The 26,585-nt window shown below is 37.2% G+C and overlaps 1 protein-coding gene across 4 annotated transcripts in view; it reads right to left on the minus strand.

Annotated features, from left to right (window-relative positions):
• Positions 1-1,353: 1,353 nt before the first annotated feature.
• Positions 1,354-26,585, minus strand: part of LOC107567904 (protein CLEC16A-like) — a 56,290-nt gene continuing 31,058 nt past the window's right edge. For all 4 annotated transcript variants that reach the window (XM_016253696.1, XM_016253716.1, XM_016253706.1 and 1 more), the window contains 8 exons: positions 24,926-24,976; positions 23,983-24,111; positions 22,861-22,981; positions 16,053-16,204; positions 13,765-13,969; positions 13,240-13,377; positions 8,917-9,057; positions 1,354-3,304 (listed from right to left, as the gene is read on the minus strand). In XM_016253696.1, coding sequence (XP_016109182.1) covers positions 2,859-3,304; positions 8,917-9,057; positions 13,240-13,377; positions 13,765-13,969; positions 16,053-16,204; positions 22,861-22,981; positions 23,983-24,111; positions 24,926-24,976 — 1,383 coding nt within the window. In that variant the 3' untranslated portion in view covers positions 1,354-2,858. The remainder of the gene's footprint in view (positions 3,305-8,916; positions 9,058-13,239; positions 13,378-13,764; positions 13,970-16,052; positions 16,205-22,860; positions 22,982-23,982; positions 24,112-24,925; positions 24,977-26,585) is intronic.

Consider the following 26,585-nt stretch of genomic DNA (forward strand, 5'->3'; position numbering starts at 1 on the left):
ATGCATGTTCACATTTATTCTAGAACTAAAGTAACATCTTACGCCCGATTTCTCTCAACAAGGGGACAGGAGAGCTTTCAATCAATATATGGGAAAAAAAAGTAACTGGCGTTACTTATTTGAAAAAGTAACTCCGATATTTTCTTGTAAATTTAAAAGTAATGCGTTACTTTACTAGTTACTTGAAAAAAGTAATCTGATTACGTAACTCGTGTTACTTGTAATGCGTTACCCCCAACACTGCATATTAATATATTCAGTGGAAATATTATAATAGTAGAAATAAAATGTATAATAATAAAACTATACATTGTCAATAGAATACATCAGTACAAGGAGACATGCCTAAACATATACATACATTAGTACATATACAAATGCATAAACACGTACACATACATACAAATATTTATATATCTGCTCCTAGGTCTATATATTCACTCCCCTTATTCATCTTTTCTAACTATATGTTTGTAAAGATGATGTTGGGAGAGTGCGTGGGTCCGGTGCCAGGTTTCTGATGCATATTGAAATAAGTCAGAAATTGATTCCAGATGTCCATAAATATAAATATATTTTTCTTATTTGTGTATTTTATTTTTTTCTAATGAAATATATTCTATAAGTTTAGTCCAGTGGTTGATGTGTATACTTTTTTTGATTTCCAGTTTAACAGAACTATTTTTTTGGCGATAGTTAGAGATGAGGAGGGATGATCCATTTCTGTGGTATTACCCAGTAAACAGAATGATGGAGATGAATCCTACAGCCCATAATGACAGAAAGTTTATCAGGCACTGATATCCAAAATGAATAAACACGTTGGCAGGTCCATGTGGCATGCAAATAGTCACTGGTGCTACCCTGTGAGCAAATATCTGTCGCTTAGTCCCATTTTAAATTTAAAGTCCTGTGATTTATCTTGTACAGTATTAGTTGTAGGTTTGTATTGCTAGTCACAGAAAAGATATTACTACAGACTTCTTTCCAGAAGTCAGTGTTGGGGGAGAAAGCCAAATCATTTTCCCATTTAGCCACTGGTAAAATTATTGTTGAATTAGTATAGAAATCACACAGATCCATAACTGGTTTCTGGATAAGCACTTAAAAAAATCCCCTCAAGAGACCCAAACACTGAGAATCCCACCAATTCTAGGAAACGATGACTATCGGGAATTACATAGACTTGTTGATATTTCAAAAGAACAGGAAACTTGCAAATGTACTTTAACAGAATAACTACATATAAACAGTGTGAGAGGAAAGATTTTATAGCACAACAATGTTTAATGAGATGACGCTTCCTTATAAATGGTTTAAAAAAAAGGTAAGACGACCAAAATGTACATCAGAATAATTTATTGCATGACTTTGATAGCTCCAGTTGGTAAATGAATTATAACATTAGATCAAAACAAATCTTTACACTGTGTACAAACTATGATGCCCCCCTTCTCCACAATGAATTCAACCTCAAAATACTGATATAGGCAGAATTAATCGTATTGCTTTAAAGGTAATATTTTACAAACTCCGCCGATAAAGCTTAAATAGGAGTGTTTTTCTTTGGAAAGAAAAGCGCCCAGTCACGGTTGCCACACATTTGCATCTGTGCCACACCGCAAGAGTGTGTGGATCCCTTCTATGTGTGGTCTATAAACCGAAAATTAATTTTCCATTTCAGTCCATTAGTGACAGTAGTCCAACTACTTGAATCTGTTAGGAAATAAATGAGTCTTGAATTACTGTTATTGCACACCAAAGTAAAATGAAACCACAAATACATCACACCCAGCTTTGATTACGTGTGTCCAGCACAAGCTCTCGATGACCTCTAGAACATTAAGTGTTAAAGAACATTAAAACACACCTAAAAATATGGATAAGTTGCCTCAGCTTTAAATAGGGAAGAGGCCACTTTAGTGGTACTTAAAGCTGTAACTACATGAACGGAAACAGGTAAATTCATCCAGATTTCAAATTGCTTTAGAAAAAAAACAAATGCGTGCATGTACGGCAGTGACAAACGCTTAGGAATGAAACTCTATGACATCAGGTTTGTTCACCTGATGAAATAATAACGTGATCGATATAAGTGAGTCAGCGGTTTTTGTACAAAAACGCTTGATGGTGCAAGAGTTCATGGGTTGAATGATCTTAAATGCAGCGACGAATTAAAACGGGTTACTTCAAGCTCATATCGGTTCCTTACGATCTCCAAAGAAGAACACAAAAGGGCTTTTTTCCAAAACGATGAAGTCAAAACGAATGTTTAGCCAAAACTAAATATACCTTCAGAAAAGAGCACCGCTGGACAGACCCAGAAGTCTTTGTACATTCCTCAGTGTTAAGACTGGTAAAATCAAGCGGGCTTTCCCCACTAACCCACTCAGATACAGATTTATACAAACACGCCCTCTCCTCTCCATCTGCTCGGTATCATAAAACCATTCGTGCACACTCTCCAACAGTCGCACACAATCACAAAACAGTCACATATGCAGAGAAACAGCTGGATCAACTCACGCACGACACAGAAAAAAGACTGTGCTTTAAGCAGCACTCACTCGTGACAAACAATAATGTAATTGTTCTAAGAGTGCCGTTTTCCTCTGAAATGCATCATGGTCTTGATATAAGGAGAAGTACTGGTAACCGCTGTGTTGACACAGTCGGCAAATACACATGGATACAACTGAGGGCCTGAATCACTAAAGCTGAAAGCATGTGCCAACTAGCTTAAGTAGATTGTGCAAAACCAGAATCAGTCATGCTCACATTGAGTAATCAACATTAACATGCGTTCTTGCTTTAGTAACCTGGCCCTAATTTTCTTGGTACATTTTAGTTGAGATGTATCAGTCTATCGCGGTTTCCTCCTCCAGGTCTGGATTGTCCGTTTGGTCAGCTGTGACGCCTATAGAGTCTATCTCGGGCTGAGTCACAGGTTCCTCCCTCTGAATCTGCATCAAATCCTCAGTTTCTGCACTAAGCAATGGCCCAGGCTCAGAAGATGGCTCATCTTTCTCTGGAATAATTGAAATATCCTTCCGGTCATCTTGAGACTGTGCGTACCTCGCCCCAGTGGTGTTGTCTTCCTTTTGGCCGGGAACCGACATCTCTTCTCCATCTGCAGAGGCTTCATCCTGGACGGAGGACTGGGTGCTGAAGGAACGCAGGCGAGGAGGGTCGGCGGGGGGCAGCAGGGTCAGGGAATCCACGCTCAGCGTTTCGGCGTCATTGTCAGACAGGAGGGAGATGGTGGGTTGCGGTGCAGGGGTGAGGCTAGGTGCCAGGGCGAGTCCTGAAACAGGGAGAGCAGGGCCGGTGAGTTCTGCACATGACTTATGGAGAAGGGGGTGGGAATTACACGCATGCAGAAACATCTATTCATACTGAACATACAAACCAGATAAAAGGTGAACTGCACGCAGTGCCAAGGAGGAGAATGTCAGCTTTGTTACGTGTGTGCGGCTGTGCGCTTGTTATACATAGACAAATGTGTGCAATAAATGTGAGAGTTTATTAGTTTTGCGAGATGTTTGGAAGACGGATAGGATGGATTGATAGATGGCTAGATACTAGTGCTGGGCAGTTTGACCAAAAATCTGTATCACGCTTTTTTAGGATTCTGGTGGTTTCACGGTTTAGCATGTTTTTTTCCCCCCTGACTGAGCCTTTATATGAATCAGATTGCATGAAACAGTTGCAGAACCACTGCATTTGAATCACAATCCAAACAAACATTCTACACTATCCACCTTTTTCTTCAACACGGAAGTAAGCCTGTGGGTGAGACTTCCGGTTCATTAGCCGCTATAGGGAAGTAACGAGAAGAATAACAATGTGCAGTAAACGGTAAAACTGTTTGCACTACAAACCCGTGTGTTCATAATTAAGATAATACAAAAAAAAAATTTATTTTATAAATTTAAAGGTAAATTTTAAGAAAAATTATTCTATTTTATTTAAGGAAAGAGCATTAACATTACATTAAACATTGCTTAATTAAAAAATAGATAAATATGTTTAGTATTTTTTTTCCCTCCTGCTGTACCAAAACCATACCGAACCGTGACGTCAAAACAGGTACGTACCGAACCGTCATGTTTGTGTACCGTTACACCCCTAGTCAAAATGCAGTTAACGAGGATCTCCTCTCAATTCATACCTCTGACAGAGAAAACACGCACCTTCGCCCTTCCCTGCCAGACCTGACTAGAGAACAGAGGGACAGATCAGAACGCATCCTACTGACAAATGCATTTAGCATCTAATTTGAAGCATACATGGAGCAAAACCTACAGCCAAAGGATATTAGCAATTAGCTTAACATGCAAAGCACACTATTTTATATCTACATAGAAAAATAACAAAGCAGGCTTATGGCGACGGCTTGATTTAAACACAACAGTTCACTGAAGTGCACTGGCTAGCTAACCGACATGTTGAGCACTGATGCTTATGCCAGTGATCTGGGTTCGAGTCTAGACTGCAAAATGTCTTGATCTTATTCCTCCTATTCCTTCAACCCGTTTTACTTCTGTAATGGGACATAAAGCAAGGTGGGACAAGACGTTTGAGAGGCGGAGCATGTTTATTATTTCGAACTACAAAGACAAATTTGAAATTACATGAACTCATAAATCATGCACAATAGAGTACATTAGCGTCCACCCACTTTTTCAGCAGCACTGATTCAAGATTAATTTATCACATAGGGATTTTATACGAGTTTTTGTTAAAGCGTTATAAACCATGAACCAAACCAACCATCTACGAGGTGAGTCACAACATTAAAAACTTTAATTTGAAGTAAAGAACTCCAAACCCATGAAGCGCTGCGAATGACTACCTAATTAAAAACTCTCTGATTGATGGAATTTTCTTTGCATATAATGGGTAATGTAGTTTTTAACCACAAATTCAACTGTTAAACTGAGTTATTTTAAAAATAAGTTGAAATAATGCAAACAGATAGCTTCAATAAAAGCACGTACCATCGATTAACAACTAGGTCTGTCTTTAAAGGCTTATTTGTTTTTACTACTGGAACCCTACTGTTGCACTTTATAAGACTAGTAATGTGCTTTAAGAAGATAAAAGGGTCAGATGGATTTCCTGTTGACTTTAACACTTTGCAGGTTGAATACATGCAACCACTATGTGGTACATGTCTGTTACGACTGAGACCGAGGGAGAAATGGATGTCTCACCACAAATCCACACCTTCAAAACAATACGCCATCTGCTACTACCGCTGCTGTTTCTAAGAACTTCTCTACAAAGATGTGCCACCCCACAATGCTGCACTTAGTGTCCTTAACAGTGCCCTTATTCAAACAACTTGAGTGACTTCAGAAGACTTAGTCCAAAAAATAAAATCAATTAAATGATATGGACAGTTTCACCTCAGACAACCCCAAAAGGTCACTGTATTTCAAAATAGCTCATCATAGTGATTCAGAGAATAGAAGGAACTGAGATACATAATGAAAGAAACGAAAAAAGCCCATGACCGTATTAGTTAAACGCAGAGGTGGAAAGAGCACGAAAATATTCTACTCAAGTAAAAGTACCATTACATTAATGAAATTTTACTTAAGTACAAGTAAAAGTACCAGTCTAAAAATCTACTCAAGTAAAAGTAAAAAGTAGCTTGTTTAAAATTTACTCAGAGTAAAAATTACTTAGTTACATTCTAACAGTGGGAGGGAGGCAAAAATTGTATAGGCCAAGGGTGTCAAACTCAGTTCCTGGAGGGCCACAGCCCTGCACAGTTTAGATATAACCCTAATTAAACACATCTGATCCAGCTAATCTAATCATTTAGGCTTATTTCAAAACTACATGGTATGTGTGTTGGAGCAGGGTTGGAACTAAACTCTGCAGGGCTGCGGCAGTTTGACACCCCTGGGATAGACCTATAAATCTCAAACCAGTTGTTTTTAATTAAAGGAATCAGTTATTCAGAATAATAAGACATTTGGGCTGTTACCAGGCAAATTAAATCAGTATCAACAAAATTCATCTTTTCAATGCAAAGGAAACACAGAAGCTTCATCAGAAGTGGCATTTAGATGTATACACACCGTTTAATGCAGGACATGAATGCATTTAACCTGCATTTACAAATGCAGAAATAATGTTTTGATATATAAGACATAAAATGTTGTATACTCATTTGAAATTATAAAAAAATAAATAAATCAAAAGATACTTTAAATGCGAAATTAAAACCGCCAGTAGGTGGCAGCAATTCACTGTTAATAAGTGAGTCATTGCGACTGTACCGAATCATTTAAACGGTTGATTCATTCAGGAACGAAACACCGTCATTGCTCAGAGACGCAAAACTGTGCTATGGTGGCTGTAAAACGCAAGCCTCTGAAGAAACGTATTATTTATTGAACTGTTGTAAAAAAAAATCTGTATGTATCATGCTAAATTTTGGAGGAAAAAACCGGCACTCTTCGTGTGATATTGATTTACTATATGAAATTATCTAAATTTTCTGCCCCTATATCTTCAATTTTGTGATCATTCATTTTGAATCATGCAGTGAAAGAACGCACTCTAAATGCGAGCGCGGACTAGTCTATCTACTAGACTTCACGGCACTCTGTAGGAGTGTTTTGTTTAGTTTTTGGCAAAATACTGAATGTCAAATCGCACATCGTTATAACAACAATTACGATATTATCGCAGACAATATATATCGCGCACCCTGCACCACTGTCTTTTTGGCTAATTTGTGCAAAACCTTTTAACCACCAATGCAACGATGCAAACCTTACCTCTACGTGATTTGCGAAGGGTTGGTGTCAAGATTTTATAAGCTGCTAGTTTGGTCTCCCTAGGCAAACACAGCTTACACTGCATAATAGAGCATAAATATGGCCAGGGGTTCACTTTATTTCCTTCAGCAGAATACGATTGGTTTTCGTATTCAGCTGGGTCTGCACCATAACGCCTGTCTTGTCCGTCTCCATCTTTCTTGTGATTTTATTGCCTGTTTGCTCTCCTGCCCATTACTGCAGTAGTTTCCAGGGAGCGATTACATTTTTTTACTCAGTAATTAATGTGTTTTAAAATGTAGCGAAGTACAATACTTCAAACTAAATATACTTAAGTAAAAGTAAAATTACAGATTTGAAAAATTACTTTAAAAGTAGAAGTACACAAAAAAGCTACTCAATTACAGTAACACGAGTAAATGTACTTCGTTACTTTCCACCTCTGGTTAAACGCCCCCGCCACAAAACAGAAATCTGTAGGAGACTTCACAGAGGCCACAAGACTCCACTGCTCTATTCAGAGAATCAGCCACCAGATTGGCTCCTGGGCTCGTGTGGTGTGAAGACTTCGTGAGTTTTCAGGTTCTTCCAAAACCACACCTGACCACCAGTGATCTGCTGACAGATGCAGTGTAGGAGGCAGAGATAGACTGAAAGACAGATTAAGTGAACAAAGTCCCTCAGAGACTCTTGTTCTACCCAGCAATCAATTCTTAAGAGGCCTTTTGGAGGAATATTTAGCTGGTAGTCATAAAATAGTCTTCCATTTAAACAACTACTTGACCACAGCTTACCAGGGAATTCGTGTCTTGCTAATTTTGATAAAACTGGCTGCCTGACAAGTGCTCAAAAGGATGATGTCAACATGAAATTACATGAACTCACACATTCAACCACGTTTAAATGCACTTGAAGACTAAAAAAAGAACAAGAGTGTATGAGCTGTGAGGCTTTGAGCTCATAGTAAAAGAAACATGGTCTTAACACACCAAGAATGATAACTATATTAGTGTCCACACCAACGGATGATAACATTATATGTCATGTCAACACTGCAGTTACGTTATCTGCTGCTTTAAATGTGAGTATACTCTGATTAGCTGCCTTTTTTTTTTTTTTATTGTTCTTCAGCTGGAAAAAAGTGTCTGAAAGTAATTCTAACTATATTGTTTCTCTGTATCATTACTGTTATAGCTGTGGAGTCGACTTCCCTGTTCTCTAGAATTAGAAGGATTGTTAAAATGTTATATTTATAGTTATTGCAATAGTTATCATCCCTAGTGTGTACGGGTCTTTAATCTACGTATAATCATGTACTATAGCTGTAATACTGCAGCAGCAGTTCGCAATCTGCATTTATATGGCTGCGACAATAAAATTGACACTGTAAAAGTGGGACTGTGATATCAGCAGGATCCAAAATTATCACTTGCCAAGCGCTAAATGAAAGTACAAATTGGCTTAGAAGATTTAATAAAAAGGTGTTGTATGTAAAGCAACATCTAAAGCGAACAGTAAAGCATGCACTAGCAATACTAAAGTCAGGGGTTTAATTCCCAGGGAATGCATGAACTGCTAAAATGTATACCTTGAATGCAATGTAAGTCGCTCCAGATAAAAGCATCTGCCAAATGTATAAATGTAAATCACAATGCAATTATTAATAAAACGTCTGATCTGATTCCAGATCTGTGGAAATGCATAAAAAAAAACAGATATAAAAATACAGGGAACAAAATCACTGTTTGACAACTGACAGACACACAGAAAGACACAATGATGCAAGAGACAATGACCTGCATCGTTTGCTGCAAATATACAAAGGAAAATGACAAAAAATATTTTTCATGGGCAGCAAAAACAATTCTCATTGAAGAAAATTAGAAAAACATCTATTTGTCATTGACAAGTGTGGCAAACAAATGAATCTTGGACCCTGGATATCACATAGTCTGACCTACTGAGAGAAAAATCAAAATGATTGCGCAATCTGCTTCTTTGAAAAGAGGGTGTTTTTCTAGCAGCGCGTATGAAGGTTTTTGGTGTTTCAGTTGGTAGTAAAGTAGGGTGGTTAAGCAAATGCAGAGAAGGGAGTTGCATATGTGAGTGTGTTTGTTACCTGTTTGACTCTGTGTGACGGTGTGTGTGGATGAGCTGCTGGCTGTGACAGAGTCAGCAGGGCCGGTGGGGCCACTGGAAGGGGGTGAGGTGGAGGAAGCTGATGTGGGGTTGTGCTGAGCAACGTGAGCAACTGCAAAACCTGGAAAGCAAACACACGGCACATGCAAATCACTCAGACACCGACAGACTTGGTATCACTGAATGTCCTGGCATACTTTCTGTATCAAACTTAATTGCTAACAAAAACAAGCTGGAACTGCGGCTTAAAGGGGTAATATGATGCGATTTAAATTTTTCCTTTCTCTTTGGAGTGTTACAAGCTCTTGGTGCATAAAGAAGATCTGTAAAGTTGCAAAGACTAAAGTCTCAAATCCAAAGAGATATTCTTTATAAAAGTTAAGAGTCAGCCACACCTACCTAAAACGGCTCGTTCTAACACGCCCCCACATATCTATGTCACGATGTGGGAAGATTTGCATAATGCCGCCCAAATGTTCATGCAAAAAAAGAAGGCGTAACTTTAATTCTTGCTGTTGCCGCCGCTTCCATGTTGTGGAGTTGCTGTGGTGTTTCGTTGTGAAAGTGAAACTACTTTGTTTGGCCTTCCAAAAGAGGACACGATTAGAAATCAGTGGTTAAGTTGTATTTACAACACTGTTCCAGAACAGTTCAACCCAAATATTCAGATGTGTGCAGCGCATTTTGCGGAGGTTGAGGACTGTTTCCTGTGAGAGTAGCCTACAATGCCGTTGTCTGTTTCTATAAAGTGGGGCAGTTCCAACTTTGCAAGGACAGTCTGGCGCTTCTGACTCATCAGTAATTATGTCCCCACTGGATGAAACAAATGCCTCATTTGTAATGGGCTTTATTGGTTTTGTCTCGTCGCTCCAGCCGGACAGGGCATCACAGTATGCTAAAGGGCGTAACATTTCCGTCACACGCTTGAGGCATTCGGCCAATCACAGTGCACTGGATAGCTGGCCAATCAGAGAACACCTCGCTTTTTCAGACCGATGAGCTTTGTAAAAATTGACGCGTTTCAGAAAGGCGGGGCATAGAGGAGAAACAATAATGTACATTATGTGGAAAATAATGTGTTTTTTTAACCTTAAACTGCATTAACATTTCATTACACCAAATACACAAAATAATGTTCTTTTTAGCAACGTCATATGACCCCTTTAAAGTGAAGATTTTAGTCTGGCCATTAGTCCTCTCTAATAAATAATGAGCTGTCTCCATCCAGGTCCCATATACACTCACAAATACACCCTTACTTGCAGATTATTGAAACATTAATTCATTGCAATAAATTTGGTACAAAATAATCTCAATTACCAAATTACTTTAATGTGATCCAATGGCAAACAATGAACAGACCAGGCTTTTCAAAGCACTTGGCATCAAACCAAGAGTTCTGGGAACCACAATCTCTTTTACCTGAACCAACAACACGTCATCAAAAGGGACTGAGAGATGGCTATTAGTCATCCATTTCCCTATACAGAGAACTCACTTTTGAGAATCATGAGGTCAAAGGAACTGCCTGAAGAGCTCAGAGACAGAATTGTGGCAAGGCACAGATCTGGCCAAGGTTACAAAAAAAATTCTGCTGCACTTAAGGTTCCTAAGAGCACAGTGGCCTCCATAATCCTTAAATGGAAGACGTTTGGGATGACCAGAACCCTTCCTAGAGCTGGCCGTCCGGCCAAACTGAGCTATCGGGGGAGAAGAGCCTTGGTGAGAGAGGTAAAGAAGAACCCAAAGATCACTGTGGCTGAGCTCCAGAGATGCAGTCGGGAGATGGGAGAAAGTTGTAGAAAGTCAACCATCACTGCAGCCCTCCACCAGTCGGGGCTTTATGGCAGTGTGGCCCGACGGAAGCCTCTCCTCAGTGCAAGACACATGAAAGCCCGCATGGAGTTTGCTAAAAAACACCTGAAGGACTCCAAGATGGTGAGAAATAAGTTTCTCTGGTCTGATGAGACCAAGATAGAACTTTTTGGCCTTAATTCTAAGCGGTATGTGTGGATAAAACCAGGCACTGCTCATCACCTGTCCAATATAGTCCCAACAGTGAAGCATGGTGGTGGCAGCATCATGCTGTGGGGGTGTTTTTCAGCTGCAGGGACAGGATGACTGGTTGCAATCGAGGGAAAGATGAATGCGGCCAAGTACAGGGATATCCTGGACGAAAACCTTCTCCAGAGTGCTCAGGACCTCAGACTGGGCCGAAGGTTTGACCCTAAGCACACAGCAAAAATAACGGCTTCACAACAACTCTGTGACTGTTCTTGAATGGCCCAGCCAGAGCCCTGACTTAAACCCAATTGAGCATCTCTGGAGAGACCTAAAAATGGCTGTCCACCAAAGTTTACCATACAACCTGACAGAACTAGAGAGGATCTGCAAGGAGGAATGGCAAAGGATCCCCAAATCCAGGTGTGAAAAACTTGTTGCATCTTTCCCAAAAAGACTCATGGCTGTATTAGATCAAAAGGGTGCTTCTACTAAATACTGAGCAAAGGGTCTGAATACTTAGGACCATGTGATATTTCAGTTTTTCTTTTTTAATAAATCTGCAAAAATGTCAACAATTCTGTGTTTTTCTGTCAATATGGGGTGCTGTGTGTACATTAATGAGGAAAAAAAATTAACTTAAATGATTTTAGCAAATGGCTGCAATATAACAAAGAGTGAAAAATTTAAGGGGGTCTGAATACTTTCTGTACCTACTGTATATATATATATATACGTCAAAGACGAAAAAGGATTTAAGCATAAAAACAATAAGAGTAATACTGCTTTAAATTGTTGTTGTTTTTCCCCCCCCAAAATTAAAAACTTTTCAGTTTAATTTAATTGCAATTTTGTTTTTCCGAGCAAAAAATAAATATCCTACATTTTTCCCTGATTTACAGAAGACACCCACTAAAATGTCATTCAGTGTAACATTCTTGTCAGGCATATTAACAACAAACATAAATTTATGACATATTAAAAGACTAATTACTTTCACCCCAAATACTAATTAGTTGTAATTTTACATTTTTAAAATGTGCCACTATCCTAGGTTTTGCCCATTCGTCAGTAATAATTTTTACTCATTTAAAACACAATAAAATGTAATATGCTCCCTTATTCTTTTATACATTTTAGTCAGAATAAGCATGTTGTTTGAATTTTTACATAAATATTGTGTTACACTGCATGACAATGTAACATTATTTCAACCAAATTTTAACATTTTATTCTCCAAAAACTTATTTGAAACCTTAAAAGTAGACACTGTACTTACATTTAATGTGCTTTCTATGGACATATAATAATTTTTGTAAATTTCTTTTGATGCGGACATCTTAACGTCTTTGACCTATATACATATATATATATATATACATATATATATATATATAGTCATAACACTTAAATGCACAATAAACCACATTACTTTGTAAATGACCCACTGGTCTAGAAACAAAAGTCTAAATAAGGGTTGAATACCATGACTGTTCAGAATCACAGCTGGTACAGAGGAAGCATTACCTAGAAACCTTTTCCAGACAAAACAGAACTGTAACTTAGAAGAGCACTAGAGAAATTCGGGGGGGAAACAAAATTAGGATGTGCAATAGTTGAGAATAAGTCTAATTTCTGTTCAAATCTCCTCAGCGAGAAGTGAGTGAGCAAGTCCCTTTCAGAAATAAAAAAATGCAAAAGAGGTAAATGTTTCACAACATATATTAAATATATCTTATACTGCAACAGAAACAGGAAACTCTAATGTTGTGAGCACCTTCCTATAAAACAGAAGTCTTACATCAAGACTGTGCCACAGAACTCATCTACCACCAAATCATCCATAAGAAAGTATGCAGCAGTTTGGTCAAAAAACGGCAACCGAAGACAGACTAGACATTCATTTTTATTTTCAATTTTTTTAAAAATTTAAAATTATAAAATAAACTACTGTTAAAAAGTTAGGGGTTAATATATTTGAAAATGTAATTTATTCATGTGATGCAAAGCTGATTTTCATCAGCCATTACACTCTAGTCTTCAGTGTCACATGATCCTTCAGAAATCATTAATATGCTGATCATTTTTGTGGAAAACGCAACACATTTTTTCATAATTCTCTAATGAATAGAAAGTTCAAAGCAACAGCATTTATTTGAAAGAAATCTTTTTGTAACAATTTTATTTTTACTGTCATTTACTGCTATTTTTTATTAATTTAATGCATGCTTGAGAAGCTTAAATTAAAAAAGCAAGAAGCTTAATCTTCTGTGATTTCCTCCTTAATCGTTCACACATTTACCTGGAACTTTATCTACAGAGGCGAAGGCTGGCCCGCGTCTGGACTGGTCATAGAAGCGAAAAGGGAGAGATGAAGCAACAGACGGTTGGCTGAAGCCCAGCACCTCTGTGGAAGGCTGAACAGGAAGGTCCAATAGAGCTTATGGAAAGAAGGGAAAAAATATAACATGAGCAAAAATAATTCGTGTGACAGAAATATGAATTCATTTTTTCCAGCTACACATTAACACTAAATCGTAGCAGGATAAAAATCCAAGCTAAAGGGAAATTCCATGTCTCTGGAAATCAGTACAATTAAAATTATTGCACCTGGCATCCATCAATTCAAAATGTTATTCTGGGCAGTTAAAGTAAAACTAAAGTCCAACTCAAATGGCCCCATTCAACCCCTCCCCCAATGTTGCACAACAGCTGGGTGGTCTGAGAAAGTGTCATTTATAAACAGAAGATACAAGCTGCCATAAAAACATAGTTTATGGCTTTGGCTTCAAGGCAATTTACAACTGGTAAGCTGCCAAGACCTGACCTGCTATCCGCTGCATTTTCATGCGTCTGGCCTGGATGCGGCCCTTGGCTAGTCGCTGTTTGGCGATGATGCAGCGAATATGGTCTGCAAAAATGAAATTAGCCTGCAGGATGGGCACAGGCTTGGCATGAGGGTTAGACGTGGGCTTGTGTATGATGATGTTCAGGGCCCTGCTGTCGTCCTCTACACCTGAAACCTGCATGTCCTGTGAACAGAAGCATTAGATTAAAATCTGAAAATTTGAATGTTGGTTTCTCAGACTTAAAGTGCAACAATTTTTTGAAAATAATTTATTCATTCATTTTTTGGGGGGTTTGTTTTCAGAATTTGTTTATTTATTTTTTAGGAAATTAATTCTGTATTCTTTTTTATTCTTTCCTATTACACTTCCAGTGTCTGTTGGGAAATGTCTTCTGAGAAATCATTCCCTATAATAATAATTATTATTATTTCTGTCATCAAATAGCTGCACTTAATGACTTAACTGTTGTGCTTAAAGGAATCCCTTAAGATCAAGTTTGGCTAAAGAGAATGATTTGTAAAATGCCTAACTATGATTCATTTTGTGCAAATATGTTGGCAAATGCGTTTCCATGTGGCAATTTAAATATCCTATTATGTTTGCTCATGAATCTTAAGTTACCAGGATGCTCACAGAGGGTTTCGAAGCAACACATTACCAAACAATGTTCCCTGTACACCGCCACACAGAAGAAATAATATGCCACGCACAGGACAAACGGAAAAATGAGTTTGGAACGCCATTTGATTGAAATCCTAGTAAATGCGAAATAATTGCAATGCTCATGCAAACCGCTATAGAATTGGTGCTGCTCTAGAGTTAGAACTGGTGAAGGTGGTATACAGGTTTCATAGAAAGAGGATGATGTGGGCCAAATGTGGAAATCTAATACTTTAATGGTTGCAGACGAAATACACGAGCACGACACGAGAGCCAACACAAACATATGACATGTGAAATAGACATTTACAGTTATAAACAGGTGCAGTAGTGGGCAAACTCTACAACATAGGGATGATAAGATAAAATTAAATTAAATCACGTTCATAAAAAAAAAAAGTTTTTTGAAATGTTTTTTTTTTTTAAATTATAATTATATTATAAGCCTAATAAATAACTGACCTCAGGGAATTCATGCACAATAACTGCTTAATTTTTTTCATATTAGGTATATATTGTATTTTATTTTATCATATGTGACCCTGGAGCACAAAACCATAAGGGTCAATTTTTCAAAATTGAAATGTATACATCACATGAAAGCTGAATAAATAAGCTTTCAATTGATGTAAAGTTTGTTAGGACATGACAATATTTGGCCGAGATACAAAATCTGAGGGAGCAAAAAAATCTAAATATTGAGAAAATAACCTTTAAATAAATAACCTTTTTGATATATTTACGGTAAGAAATTTACAAAATATCTTCATGGAACATGATCTTTACTTATATCCTAATGATTTTTGGCATAAAAGAAAAATCAATAATTTTGACCCACACAATGTTTTTTTTGGCTATTGCTGCAAATATACCCCAGCGACTTAAGACTGGTTTTGTGCTCCAGGGTCACACATTATTATAAAGAAGTGAACTGTTCTGCATGAGATTTAAAAAAAAAAAGATTTTTAATAGAATTTCTTGGCAACACAGCACTGTATAAATGTTTTCTCAGGAAAACTAAATGTTGCATCATTTTGTTACATCAAGGGTCAAATCAAATATTAATAGCACATTAAAGTTAAAAGTTACACACTTTTTACTGTGTGCACTGTACAGGTCTGGTATAAAGAATGTTTTTGCTCAGGTGGCCGAAATGTCCGGCCAATAAAGAAAAGTTTTGCTCAGCAAGAAAAAAAATGAGAGGGAACATTGTTACCAAATATTTACAGTATGCATTAAACTAACAAGATTGGATGAAAAGTAAAAAATTAAAAAAAAAAAAAAAATGCAGCAACTTGCACACATCATATCCATATTTACACAATTTTAGTCATTTGTTTGCACTGCAAATCAAGTTACAGCATTTAACTGATCTCTTTTTTTTAAACTGAGACACTTTGTTAAAAGAAACAATATTAACGCAAAACTGCAATAGCCAAAAAACAACCAAAACCAGATTTTTAGAACTGGTTTTCGAGAGAAGCCTTTAAATACCCTCCAGAGGACTTCATTTCTGAGCTGAAGATCACAGTCAAGAATTTGGCCAAAGTGTTCTTTTTTTGTTTGAGTGTCATGTTTGCAGTGTAGGAGTGGGAATGAAGCAGACCTGTAAAAGGCCAGCAAACTTGACAACACCCCAGCCGAGACGTTTTGAATCTGGTTCCACGAGACTCATCTGGTACACATCCACAGCCAGGAAGCGCTGAGCTTGAACCCCGTCTTTACTCACCACCATGCAAGCAATAAGATCACTGTTATCTACAAGGGAAGAATAATGTTGAATAATTGAGCGTTAATTCCAAGGGTCCTTCCACAAACTTCCATAAATCAGTAAAAAACAAGCCATAAAGGTCAAAGTCTAGACTGTGGATGGGAACACTGTGTAACAACTTTGTGCATTCAAAACAAACCTAAGTGAAAAATTTGTACAAATATGCAAGTCCAGATCTGACGGATTTCGACATTACTGCCTTAGTAGCCTCTGATCACAAGCGTCAGGAAATTTAGCATTAAAATTTCAATTCAACCACCTAATCTATTTCCAAAGAAACAGTAGGCCTTGCACAACTAAATATAGTCATGCACTTCGTATTATAAAGCGTGAATTCAATCACATTAAAGACTCAGTAACTGAGTGAGTGTTAACCTGGCATGAAATCAGATTGTACTCAGACATGCGGGAGTTTTCAAAAACACTCCAGTGAGTCATGACCTACACAGTACATCGCAGCTACTCGCAGGTGGGTGGAGAGGGGGGTGGGGGAAGAAGGGGAGGGGTAAATAAGAGAGGTAGGTCATGAACGTTTGAAGTTGGTTTCAGGTAGACCAACTAAACTAATAACTGAAATAGCATCGTCACAACTGAGGTACTATGACTTTGTACCAGTTTCTCCCTGAACTTCCTAAGAAGTCACACTGATGGGTTGAGGAATTACTTCAGAACTGAAAGAGTAAACGCTGCTCTTCCTTTTAACTCGCAGCCAACAGCGATGACAGAGAAGTGTGTTGCCTCAGGGGAAAATGATCTGCTCTTATACCAAAGAATACACACCGTCTGACTAGTTAACCAGACAGCTGAGGCACAGTAGTTCTCCATTTTTAAAGCCACAAAAACCATGATGCACACCAGCTCTGTGGAATCTCGTATCCTAAGGGCAATCAGGATACACTTCAGGGTGCTTACATGTGGTTATGTTGGTTGATTCATAATGAAGTTGTATTAAAAAAAAAAAAGGAAACGGAACAAAGAGCCTTCACTTCAGTGTCTATAAATGGCAGTGGGTTTATGTGGAAGCTGGGAGACTTCATTCAAATTAATATAATGAATCATTCATACTTGTATACCAGTTTGATCAATTCAGAAAATTGCCTGTTTAGTAATCAGCATCACTAAGCAATAGTTAAAGGGTCATGAAACCCTAAAACGCATTTTTTTGAGATGTTAACATATACAGGTTCCACATCAGTGAAAACAACAATAGCACTCGTTATGTCTATTTTTAAAGAAAAAGTGGTTATGTGTTTCATTTCTTTGGAGCCATGCCAGTCTCCTGGTTCAAAAAGTAAAGTTGAACCAACGTCATGAAAAGTGACGTTTATGCATTAATTTGGAGTGGTCATTTGCGGCCGTGGCTGGAGAGTACACGTCTATGGCAAGTTTTCCAAGCTTTTCTCAGTATTATTCATGAGAATGAGCTCTTATGATCCAATCCCTGCTCTGTATTATGCATGAGGTTATCTTCCAGCGCAGAATTCAAATCTCATTAAAGAGCTTCCGTGCTGTCAGTTTACCTCTGTAAGCATTACCGTAACAATATTTAAGATGTAACAACATGTGGCGCGCGCATGAGAGAGCAGTTTCTGCAACAACACTTGCTGTGCGGATCGCAGTTCACATATAGACCGGCGCAAACGTGTTTCAAGTTTTTGTGAACATATTTCATATTCTCTGAAAATATGATATGTTCATGTGCTCCAAACATGAACCAGTACCATGTATGCACACATATCATGTAATCTTCAAGTAAAATACACGCAAATAAGGTCACCGATACAGCGGTATGCCTAATCATGAGCTACATGAACAAAAAGTAACTATGCCTTTATTCTTTCTATTTTAAATATATTTTAATATTCATTTGTCTGTATAATGCGTGTTGTAGGCCTGTGTATTATTGGTTGTTTTCTCCCCTCTTCCCACACTTCCACAGCTTTACATGCCCATTTCTGGAGTCTTTTTTCAAATCTAAGGTGTGAAAGACCAGTGCTGAAACGGGGGTCATGACACTTTAAAGCAACACACAACAAAAAATGTTGTGAAATATAGTACATACTGCAGTATACTGCTCTGAATAATCAATTACTTTATTAATTGAACTGATCAACTGAAAATAAATTTTTCAAAAAAAACCTCACCAAACCTGTACAAATTTATTTTTTCTCTCTGTTTAACGCAAGAGAAGATTGTTTTGAAGAATGTTGGTAACTAAACAACTGATGGTCGTCACTGACTTCCACTGCATGGCAAAAAATATTATGGAAGTCAATGGCTACCGTCAACTGTTTGGTTAGGAATATACTTACAAATATCTTTTGTGTTAAAAAGAGTAACAGGTTTGGAGAAACTTAAGGATGAGTAAACTATGACAGAATTTTCATTTTTGGGTGAACTATCCCTTTAAGATGTCGGTGCCAGAAAAACATTACATAAAAATTCCCTCATATTCCAGGTTATTCATGACCTTGGGAATCCTGAAGCAAGAGTCAACTAAACAATAACTTAGAAAACATGAAAATAACCTTCGGCACACAATAAATGTAGTTTACTGCAGGACAAATCGCCCACTCTAACCCTGGATGAGTAACTGAATCAGACCTTCCAGACACCACCAGCTAAATCAATACACAGTTACATCCTGTGTATTTTCATGAGAAAATGTAATGTGCATGTCTATTTTAACAAACCCCGCTTAATAGAAGAGATTTCAGCTCTCAACCAAAGTGGGGGTGGGGTGTTACATGCAAAAGTACCATGTGACTAAGTGTTTAAGGTGAGAAACTTTTCTGAGAACTTCCTCAGAAAGTGTTCACATGTCATGTGCATCAATTATGTATATGCATACAAAAAAAGGAAACAAGAAGGGCAAAAAAATATATTTGAACATGTAGTTGCAACTCCGTTCAATGTTTCAGTTAATGTGTTCTGAAAAAAAAAAATGGCAGCAAAGTGGAAAATATTCAGCAAGAATTCATGTTCACACAAAGTTCACACAATGCACTGTGCTGTGTCTACTGTGTTGTGCGCATGCATCATTTCCTGCACATCTAAAAATAACAGATCAGTGGCACATCAGGTTCTCAGGTCGATCTGTCTGTCTATCTGTCTGACTGACTGTCTCTCTCGTCATTTGATAGCGAGGTGCTTGTTCCATCCACTCACTGATGAGCCATTCCAGGATGCACAATAAAAAAAGAACATAAAAGGCCAATGTTATCACAAATCATGAAGGTGCAAGATGAACCAGCTGTAGTTACTGTGAAGCTGGGGGATGCACAAAAGATTTTCCAGATATGAAAATTGGAGATGATTTTATGTTAAAATGCTTTGGAGAGATATAGTGGGGTCCAAAAGTCTGAAAGCACTAGAGAAAATCATTAGCATTCATTTTATAAATACACTTTTTCATTATAAATTAGATTACCAGCACAATCATTTTGTGTGAAAATGTGAAATGTTAAATTAAGAAAATAATAAATTTTTATATTTGGTTTGTCCCCATTTTGCTTTATTTACAATAGGATCGGAGCTCCATGAACTCCACAAATTTGTATAAAATCTGATGATCATGCTATCCGGCAAGAATTAAGCTTATGTCATAACATTTTTAGGATTTTGAAAATTTCAAGACAAAGAAATGGTTCACAAATTCATCTGAATGATTCATTGGATTTGTTCAGAATCAAAATGGTTAAATTTTTGGATTTAGAAATTTTCAAAACACAGAAATGGTTCACAATTATTTATTTTAAGGTTTCTGAAACGTTCTAATGAACAAATGTCTCACAAATTTTTCTGGACAATTCATCATTTTTAGGATTTCAACATTATCAAAACATAAAACTTTTTTCATTTTACATATAATATAAATTCGATTCTTAAACATTTGGACCCTACTGTACTTATAATGTAATCTTGTAAAACTAAGTTTAATGCCAGACTAACAGACTTAAATCTTTATCAACTTGACCTAATATTGCTTTTCACAAATGAAACCGGTTCAAACCCAGAGCGAAAACAGTCAGCCAAATGTCACGCCTTGTGCATTAACCCTTTTATGCACAAAAGGCTGAGAGACAGGAAGCTGCAGTGGGTTGATTTTGGCAACAAAATCTGAGCTTCCTCCCACCTGCTCACACTTCCAGGGCTCGTTCTGCCCACTCTCTGACCCAGGCTGTAGGTGCTTCTCAAGCAGCCTTACTGTTAGACATGAGATATACTGGAAGAGCTCAAGGCTGCTGCCCACAACAGCTACACCAAAGGCCTCAGCGACAGTGGAAGGTCTGAGTCAGTTGTCTGCACACACACCCTCTTACCTGTCAAAGTGAGATGACCCGAGTTAACCAGGATACCTGGACACAAGAACTGAGCTGGAGGTGCTGAGACCAAGGGCCTCCATGCAACACATCAGGGGTGAAGTGAGAATCGGTTAACAGAGCAAACCCACAGATTGCATAAAAGAGCTGCATAGGCGACGAGAGTGCGATTTCATCATGTGTGGTAAACACTTCGCGACTGAGTGTGCGATACAATGAGGAAAGTCTTAACATGGAACTCAAAACCAAGGAGATGGTCGCAGTTCATGAGAAATATATCGATTCTACATTCTTTTCCTATTAAAACTCAACCGAAGGGCTGCAGTTTCATCTTTATCTAACTGCACTTTATCTGATACCACAGAAACAAGAGCTAGCACACAATTCAGTGTATGTGAATCACTCAGCTGTAGAAGTTTGTTATCAAGTTATCGCAAAGATTCACATGAAACTGAGTAGTAGTCCTTTTGATGATAAGACAGGATGTTATGAGCGAGGTAGGATTTATAAGATTTCAGCTATAAAATCATAAAAGCAACCAAATTCAATTTTTTTAAAGCAGATTTGAGAAAGCATAAATGCTAAGAAAACCAGGACTCAACAACAACGTCATCGGGTCATGTTGGGGGATGTGAGGTCACTGAATCTTACATTTATTGGACATAGTTTGTAACTAAATCTATAAATTTTTTTGGTTGCACCAGTTGTTCGCAAGGCAGAACGTAGGTAGTTGTACGTAAGCTCTCCGTAAAGTAATGTGTAGTCACATATGACGTTTACCCTAAATCATCCAATAAAAACCTTCAAATACGCGAGTAGAACTTGCTTAAATGCTATGAATTTTAATTTATCCTTCATTCTTTTGCCTCACATATACTAACGGTAAAAACAAGTTTCCATTAAAAACGATACATTAATCTATATGTAAGCTATTTTATCAATAAATACTGAAAGAAAAAAAACCCATAAGAAATGCCATTTATTTATTATTTCATCTGACATGCGCAACACGGACCGAAGCGCATAGAGGAACACTGTAGATGGGGTGTTGAAGATGCACTAAAAAAAGAAACAGAGTACATTTATTCAGATATTTTTCTCTCTTAATATGTTCACATGAGTGTAAATGTCAGCAGCATCATATATGCCTAAAGGATTGCAGGTTGTCGGGTAAAAGAAAAGCATATTGATGCAGTTCACTCAGTCTGCTATTTTATTCCAACCGTTACTCCTGACCCGACGCTTCCATAAATATTTAGTTTATACGTAGAGTTACACTAATGGTGCAACGAAAAAATATTTAGTAGTGCATAAGTTGTAACTTAGTGCCCATTTACGTCAAAACTAGGCTAAGCTGGTGCAACTGGCCCCAGGCTCTCAGCAGTTCTCCAATCACAAAGCACTGGGCCAGCTAACCAATCAGAGCACTTTTCGTATTTCGGAAGGAGGGGTTTCATTGAAACAGGAACTAACCAGCGCATTCAAGACAGACTGGGAAGTGAGGTGCTGCAATAACGTAAAATATGTGAAAAATAATATGTTTTTGGAACAATCAAGGAAGAAAATGAATTCTAGTACACCCTGAAAACTAAATCAAGACTTTGTAAAAGGATATAATAGGACCCTTTTAATCCTTGTAGGCCTAAACATTGGTTTTCTGTGATTAATTGAACATTGTTGTCATGTGAAAATCATATGCCATCTCTTTTATTTTTGACATCAAAATTGTATTTGTTTTTGTGAGTTACATTACAGTAATTACCCAGGTAATGCATTACAGTTGTAATACCCAGGTATTATGGCAATTTAAATAAAAAATGAAAAATATATATTTTCTGGCACACATTAAATATACTAAATATACTATTAACATTTATCTGTCCTTAAATGTATAGTTTTTTTGTTGAGAGTTCAGCCAAAAATGAAAAATCTGTTGTCATTTCCACACCCTCAAGTTGTTCCAAACCCTTAAGACCTTCTTTCTTATGTTGAACAAAATAATCTGAAGAATGTTGGTAACCAACAGTTGTTGGTAGCCACTGACTTGCATAGAATGGAAAGGAAAATACTATGGAAGTCAGTGGGGACCAGAAACTGTTTGGTCACCAACATTCTTCAAAATATCTTCTTTTGTGCTCATCAGAAGAAATTTATACAGGTTTGAAACAACTTGATGGTGAGAAAAAAAAATGTTGGCAAAGCAAACAAAAACCTGAACGAGCAGAACATTTCCTTACAGTTGAAATTTGAAAACTGGAAAATGTTTGATTTCCAAAACCAACTTATTCAGCATCAGGTTTATGTGACTGTAAAGGCCTTACTGAGGTCAAGCACATCATCAGTCTTGATGAGATCTTCTGGTCGGGTGAGAGGAAGTTGAGTTTCTGGTTCTCCCTGCAGCTGTAGGGACAGCGAGCGCAGCATGAAGAACACACGGATAGCCTGCAGACACACACACACACACATACAGCATCAATGAATCTTCCTGGAATTTATGTCCTACATGAGTGCTAAAATTTCTAAATATTCTTTAAAATATTTTCAATGTATCTCCAATATTAAAAAATTATCAATGTAACTGAGTGTCTTGAGTGACAACCCAGAGTTATGATATTAACGTTTCAGTACTGTCACCTGCAAAATTTGACAACTCTTGGCACCACTTTCAACTAATACAATATTAAACACAATCCTTTATGTAGAACGTTAAATATTAATGAAAACTAAAACAGTAAAACAACTGCTCACTTAAGTAAACAGTGCTTAAAATGTTCTATGTATACATATCAAATATAAAATAACACTAGTTAAATGCCTGCTACAGTCTTCACTGAATGACTGACATCTATATACTAGTACTAATTAAAGTTTTACTGAGAATTGCTCTGTAAATAAATGCAACAGTTTCTTTTTTTCTTTAGGCCTAAACTTGTATTCACGTTTAACCAAAAAATGCATTTGACCGTCATCACCAAAAAAGCATATGTCTATTCAAAATCAGCTGCTTGTCATTCAGACCAAATTAAGTCGATACTCTATCGGTGTTTCCCCTGCCATTATATTAAGGGGGCGGGGCGGGGCGGGGCCCCCTGAAGGTCAAGTTAATTTTATTTACCGGTAATTATATTTTCTCTATAGCGCCAGATCACAACAGAAGTCATTTAAAGTTACCTTTCCGATAGAACAGAATGCTACAACAGAATTTGGTAACAATAAAACATAAGGTTGGGAATTTTTGTTACATTTTTAATAAATTGATGTAAAAAAATTTAAGTTTCATGATTTTAATTAATTAGACATGCTTTTTTATTAATACAATTTCATTTAACCATTAAAAAGGAGTCCAAAAAAAAAGCCAAATTGTTTGACAAAAGACCACAAGACCCACCCAATATAATACAATCTGAGATCTTTCAGCATGAGTGTATGTGTTCATTACTGACCCTGCGTGTCCTCTCGACATCTCCACAGGGCAATCGCTTCACAAAGTCAATGCCGGTAAGGGGGGTGCCAGTGGGAGGAAGTAAAATGGATGCATCCATCATAAGATACTCCACGTTTAGGGGCTTATTCTATACACACAGTGTAAATAAACAAAGAAAAAATGCAAAAACATTCATCACTCTATGAGCTTGTTGCTCCTGGTCCACCAAACACAAACATTTATTTTGCTGGCCAAACAGCCTCTTGGCGTTTGTCGTTGGTTCAGTGTGAACATGACAATTAAGTTTCACAACATTTTAAATACATCAGCCATGAATCATTTACTCATTCTCATGTCATTCCAAACCCAAATGATTTTCTTTTTTCTGTACAAAAACACTAAAGGTAAATTTTTATTAAAGAATATCCTGGCCACTCTTTTCAATATAAGCTACAAGACAAGCTACACATAAAAAAATTAGACAATATGACTTCAGTTCCATACTATTTTATGGTCCATATGGTCTGTTTTCCACAAAGCATACGACTTCTAGAGACCAATATAGAGGAGTCATGTTGGCTTTTATGTTGAAAGCTCAAGCCCACATTATTTATAATTGCAGGAAAATGAGTGAGCAACTTCATTTTTGTTTTTAATTTTTTTTATTCCCTTGTGTTCGATGGAAGGATGAAATGAGCATGATTAAATGGCAATATTTTTTTAGTCGAGCTAAGCTAATTCTTTAAGAAAAATAATACTCCCAGGAAACAATGTTTTGTAAGAGGAAGTAGTATAAACATAGGGTGCATTAGTCACTCCTTATCCAGTAAATGTCTGATAGATAAGAGAGATTCCCTCTCACACACAAGCAGGATGTGTTGCTGTATCTTCAGGTTATAACAGACTTGCAACAGTGAGGTTGCAAAAAAGACAACATTTGTATGTTTAGTAAGGCGGTTTACCATCATGCTCCTATACTCATCCTCAAACATGTCCAGGAAAATCTCCTCCCCCTGCAGGAAGAGGAACATTACAAGGAAAAAAATTACCATAAAAGAAAACAAGATACACTACTCTTCAAAAGATTGGGGTCAGTAAGATTTGGATAAAAAAAAAAAATGGTTTTAAAAGAAATTAATGCTTTTATGCAGTAAGGACATATTAAATTTATCAAAAGTGACCACATTTACAATGTTACAAAGGTTTAGAATTTCAAATAAATGCTGTTTATTTAAATTTAGAATTGTCTATTCATCAAAGAATTCTGAAAAAAAAATTCTTGAGCAGCAAATCAGCATATTGGCATGATTTCTGAAGGATCACGTGACACTGAAGGCTGTAGTAATGGCTGCTGAAAATTCAGCTTCATCATCACGAGAACAAATTACATTTTAAAAATATACTGGAATAAAAAACATTTTAAAACCACATTATCATTTTCCACAATATTACTGTTTTTACGGTATTTTTGATTAAATAAATGCAGCCTTGGTAAGCTCAAGTGACTTATTTCTTGAACAATTAAAAAAAATTTGAACGGTAGTGTATATTAAAGGGGTCATATGACGTTGTTAAAAAGAACATTATTTTGTGTATTTGGTGTAATGAAATGTGTTTATGCAGTTTAAGGTGAAAAAAAAACACATTATTTTCCACATACTGTACATTATTGTTTCTCCTCTATGCCCCGCCTTTCTGAAACGCGCCGATTTTTACAAAGCTCACCAGTCTGAAAAACGAGGTGTGCTGTGATTGGCCAGCTATCCAGTGCGTTATGATTGGCCGAATACCTCAAGCGTGTGACGGAAATGTTACGCCCCTTACCATATTGTGATGCCCTGTCCGGCCGGAGCGACGAGACAAAAACATTAAAACCTATTATAAACTAGGTATTTGTTGCATCCAGTGGGGACATAATTACTGATTATAATGACTTATACTGCATTGCATCGCACCGCATAAACATAAAACCATGTCTGCATTTGTGATCGGAGAAATGACAAACAACAAGCGCTACTTTACACTGCTCAAAACTCATGTTTGAATCATCAGTGCAAGTTCTTTAAATATAAAAAAACGTACTTACAGTCTGTAAGTCAGAACAGCCGGCATTGTAGTCTACTCTACCAGGATCAGGAAACAGTCCTCCATAAAATGTGCTGCACACATCTGAATATTTGTTTTGAACTGTTCTGGAACAGTGTTGTAAATACAACACCACTGATTAACCACTGATTTCTAGTTGTGTCCTCTTTTGGAAGGCCAAACAAAGTAGTTTCGCTTTCACAACAAAACACATAGCGTCTCGACGAAATGGCAGCTGCGGCAGCAACAATACTACAGCGAGAATAAAAGTTAAGCCTTCTTTCTTTGCGTAAACATTTGGGCGGCGTCATGCAAATCTTCCCACACAGTGACATAGACATGTGGGGGCGTGTTTAAACGAAGCGTTTTAGGAGGGTGTGGATGAGTCTTAACTTTTATAAAGAATATCTCTTTGGGTTTGAGGCTTTAGTCTTTGCAACTTTAGGGATCTTATCTATTCACGAACAGCTTGTAACACTCCAAAGAGAAAGGAAAACATGAAATCGCATCATATGACCCCTTCAAAATAAAAAAAGA

Source organism: Sinocyclocheilus grahami, unplaced genomic scaffold (genome assembly GCF_001515645.1).
Source record: "Sinocyclocheilus grahami isolate Dianchi unplaced genomic scaffold, SAMN03320097.WGS_v1.1 scaffold27.1, whole genome shotgun sequence".
In the NCBI taxonomy this organism is placed as follows: Eukaryota; Metazoa; Chordata; class Actinopteri; order Cypriniformes; family Cyprinidae; genus Sinocyclocheilus; species Sinocyclocheilus grahami.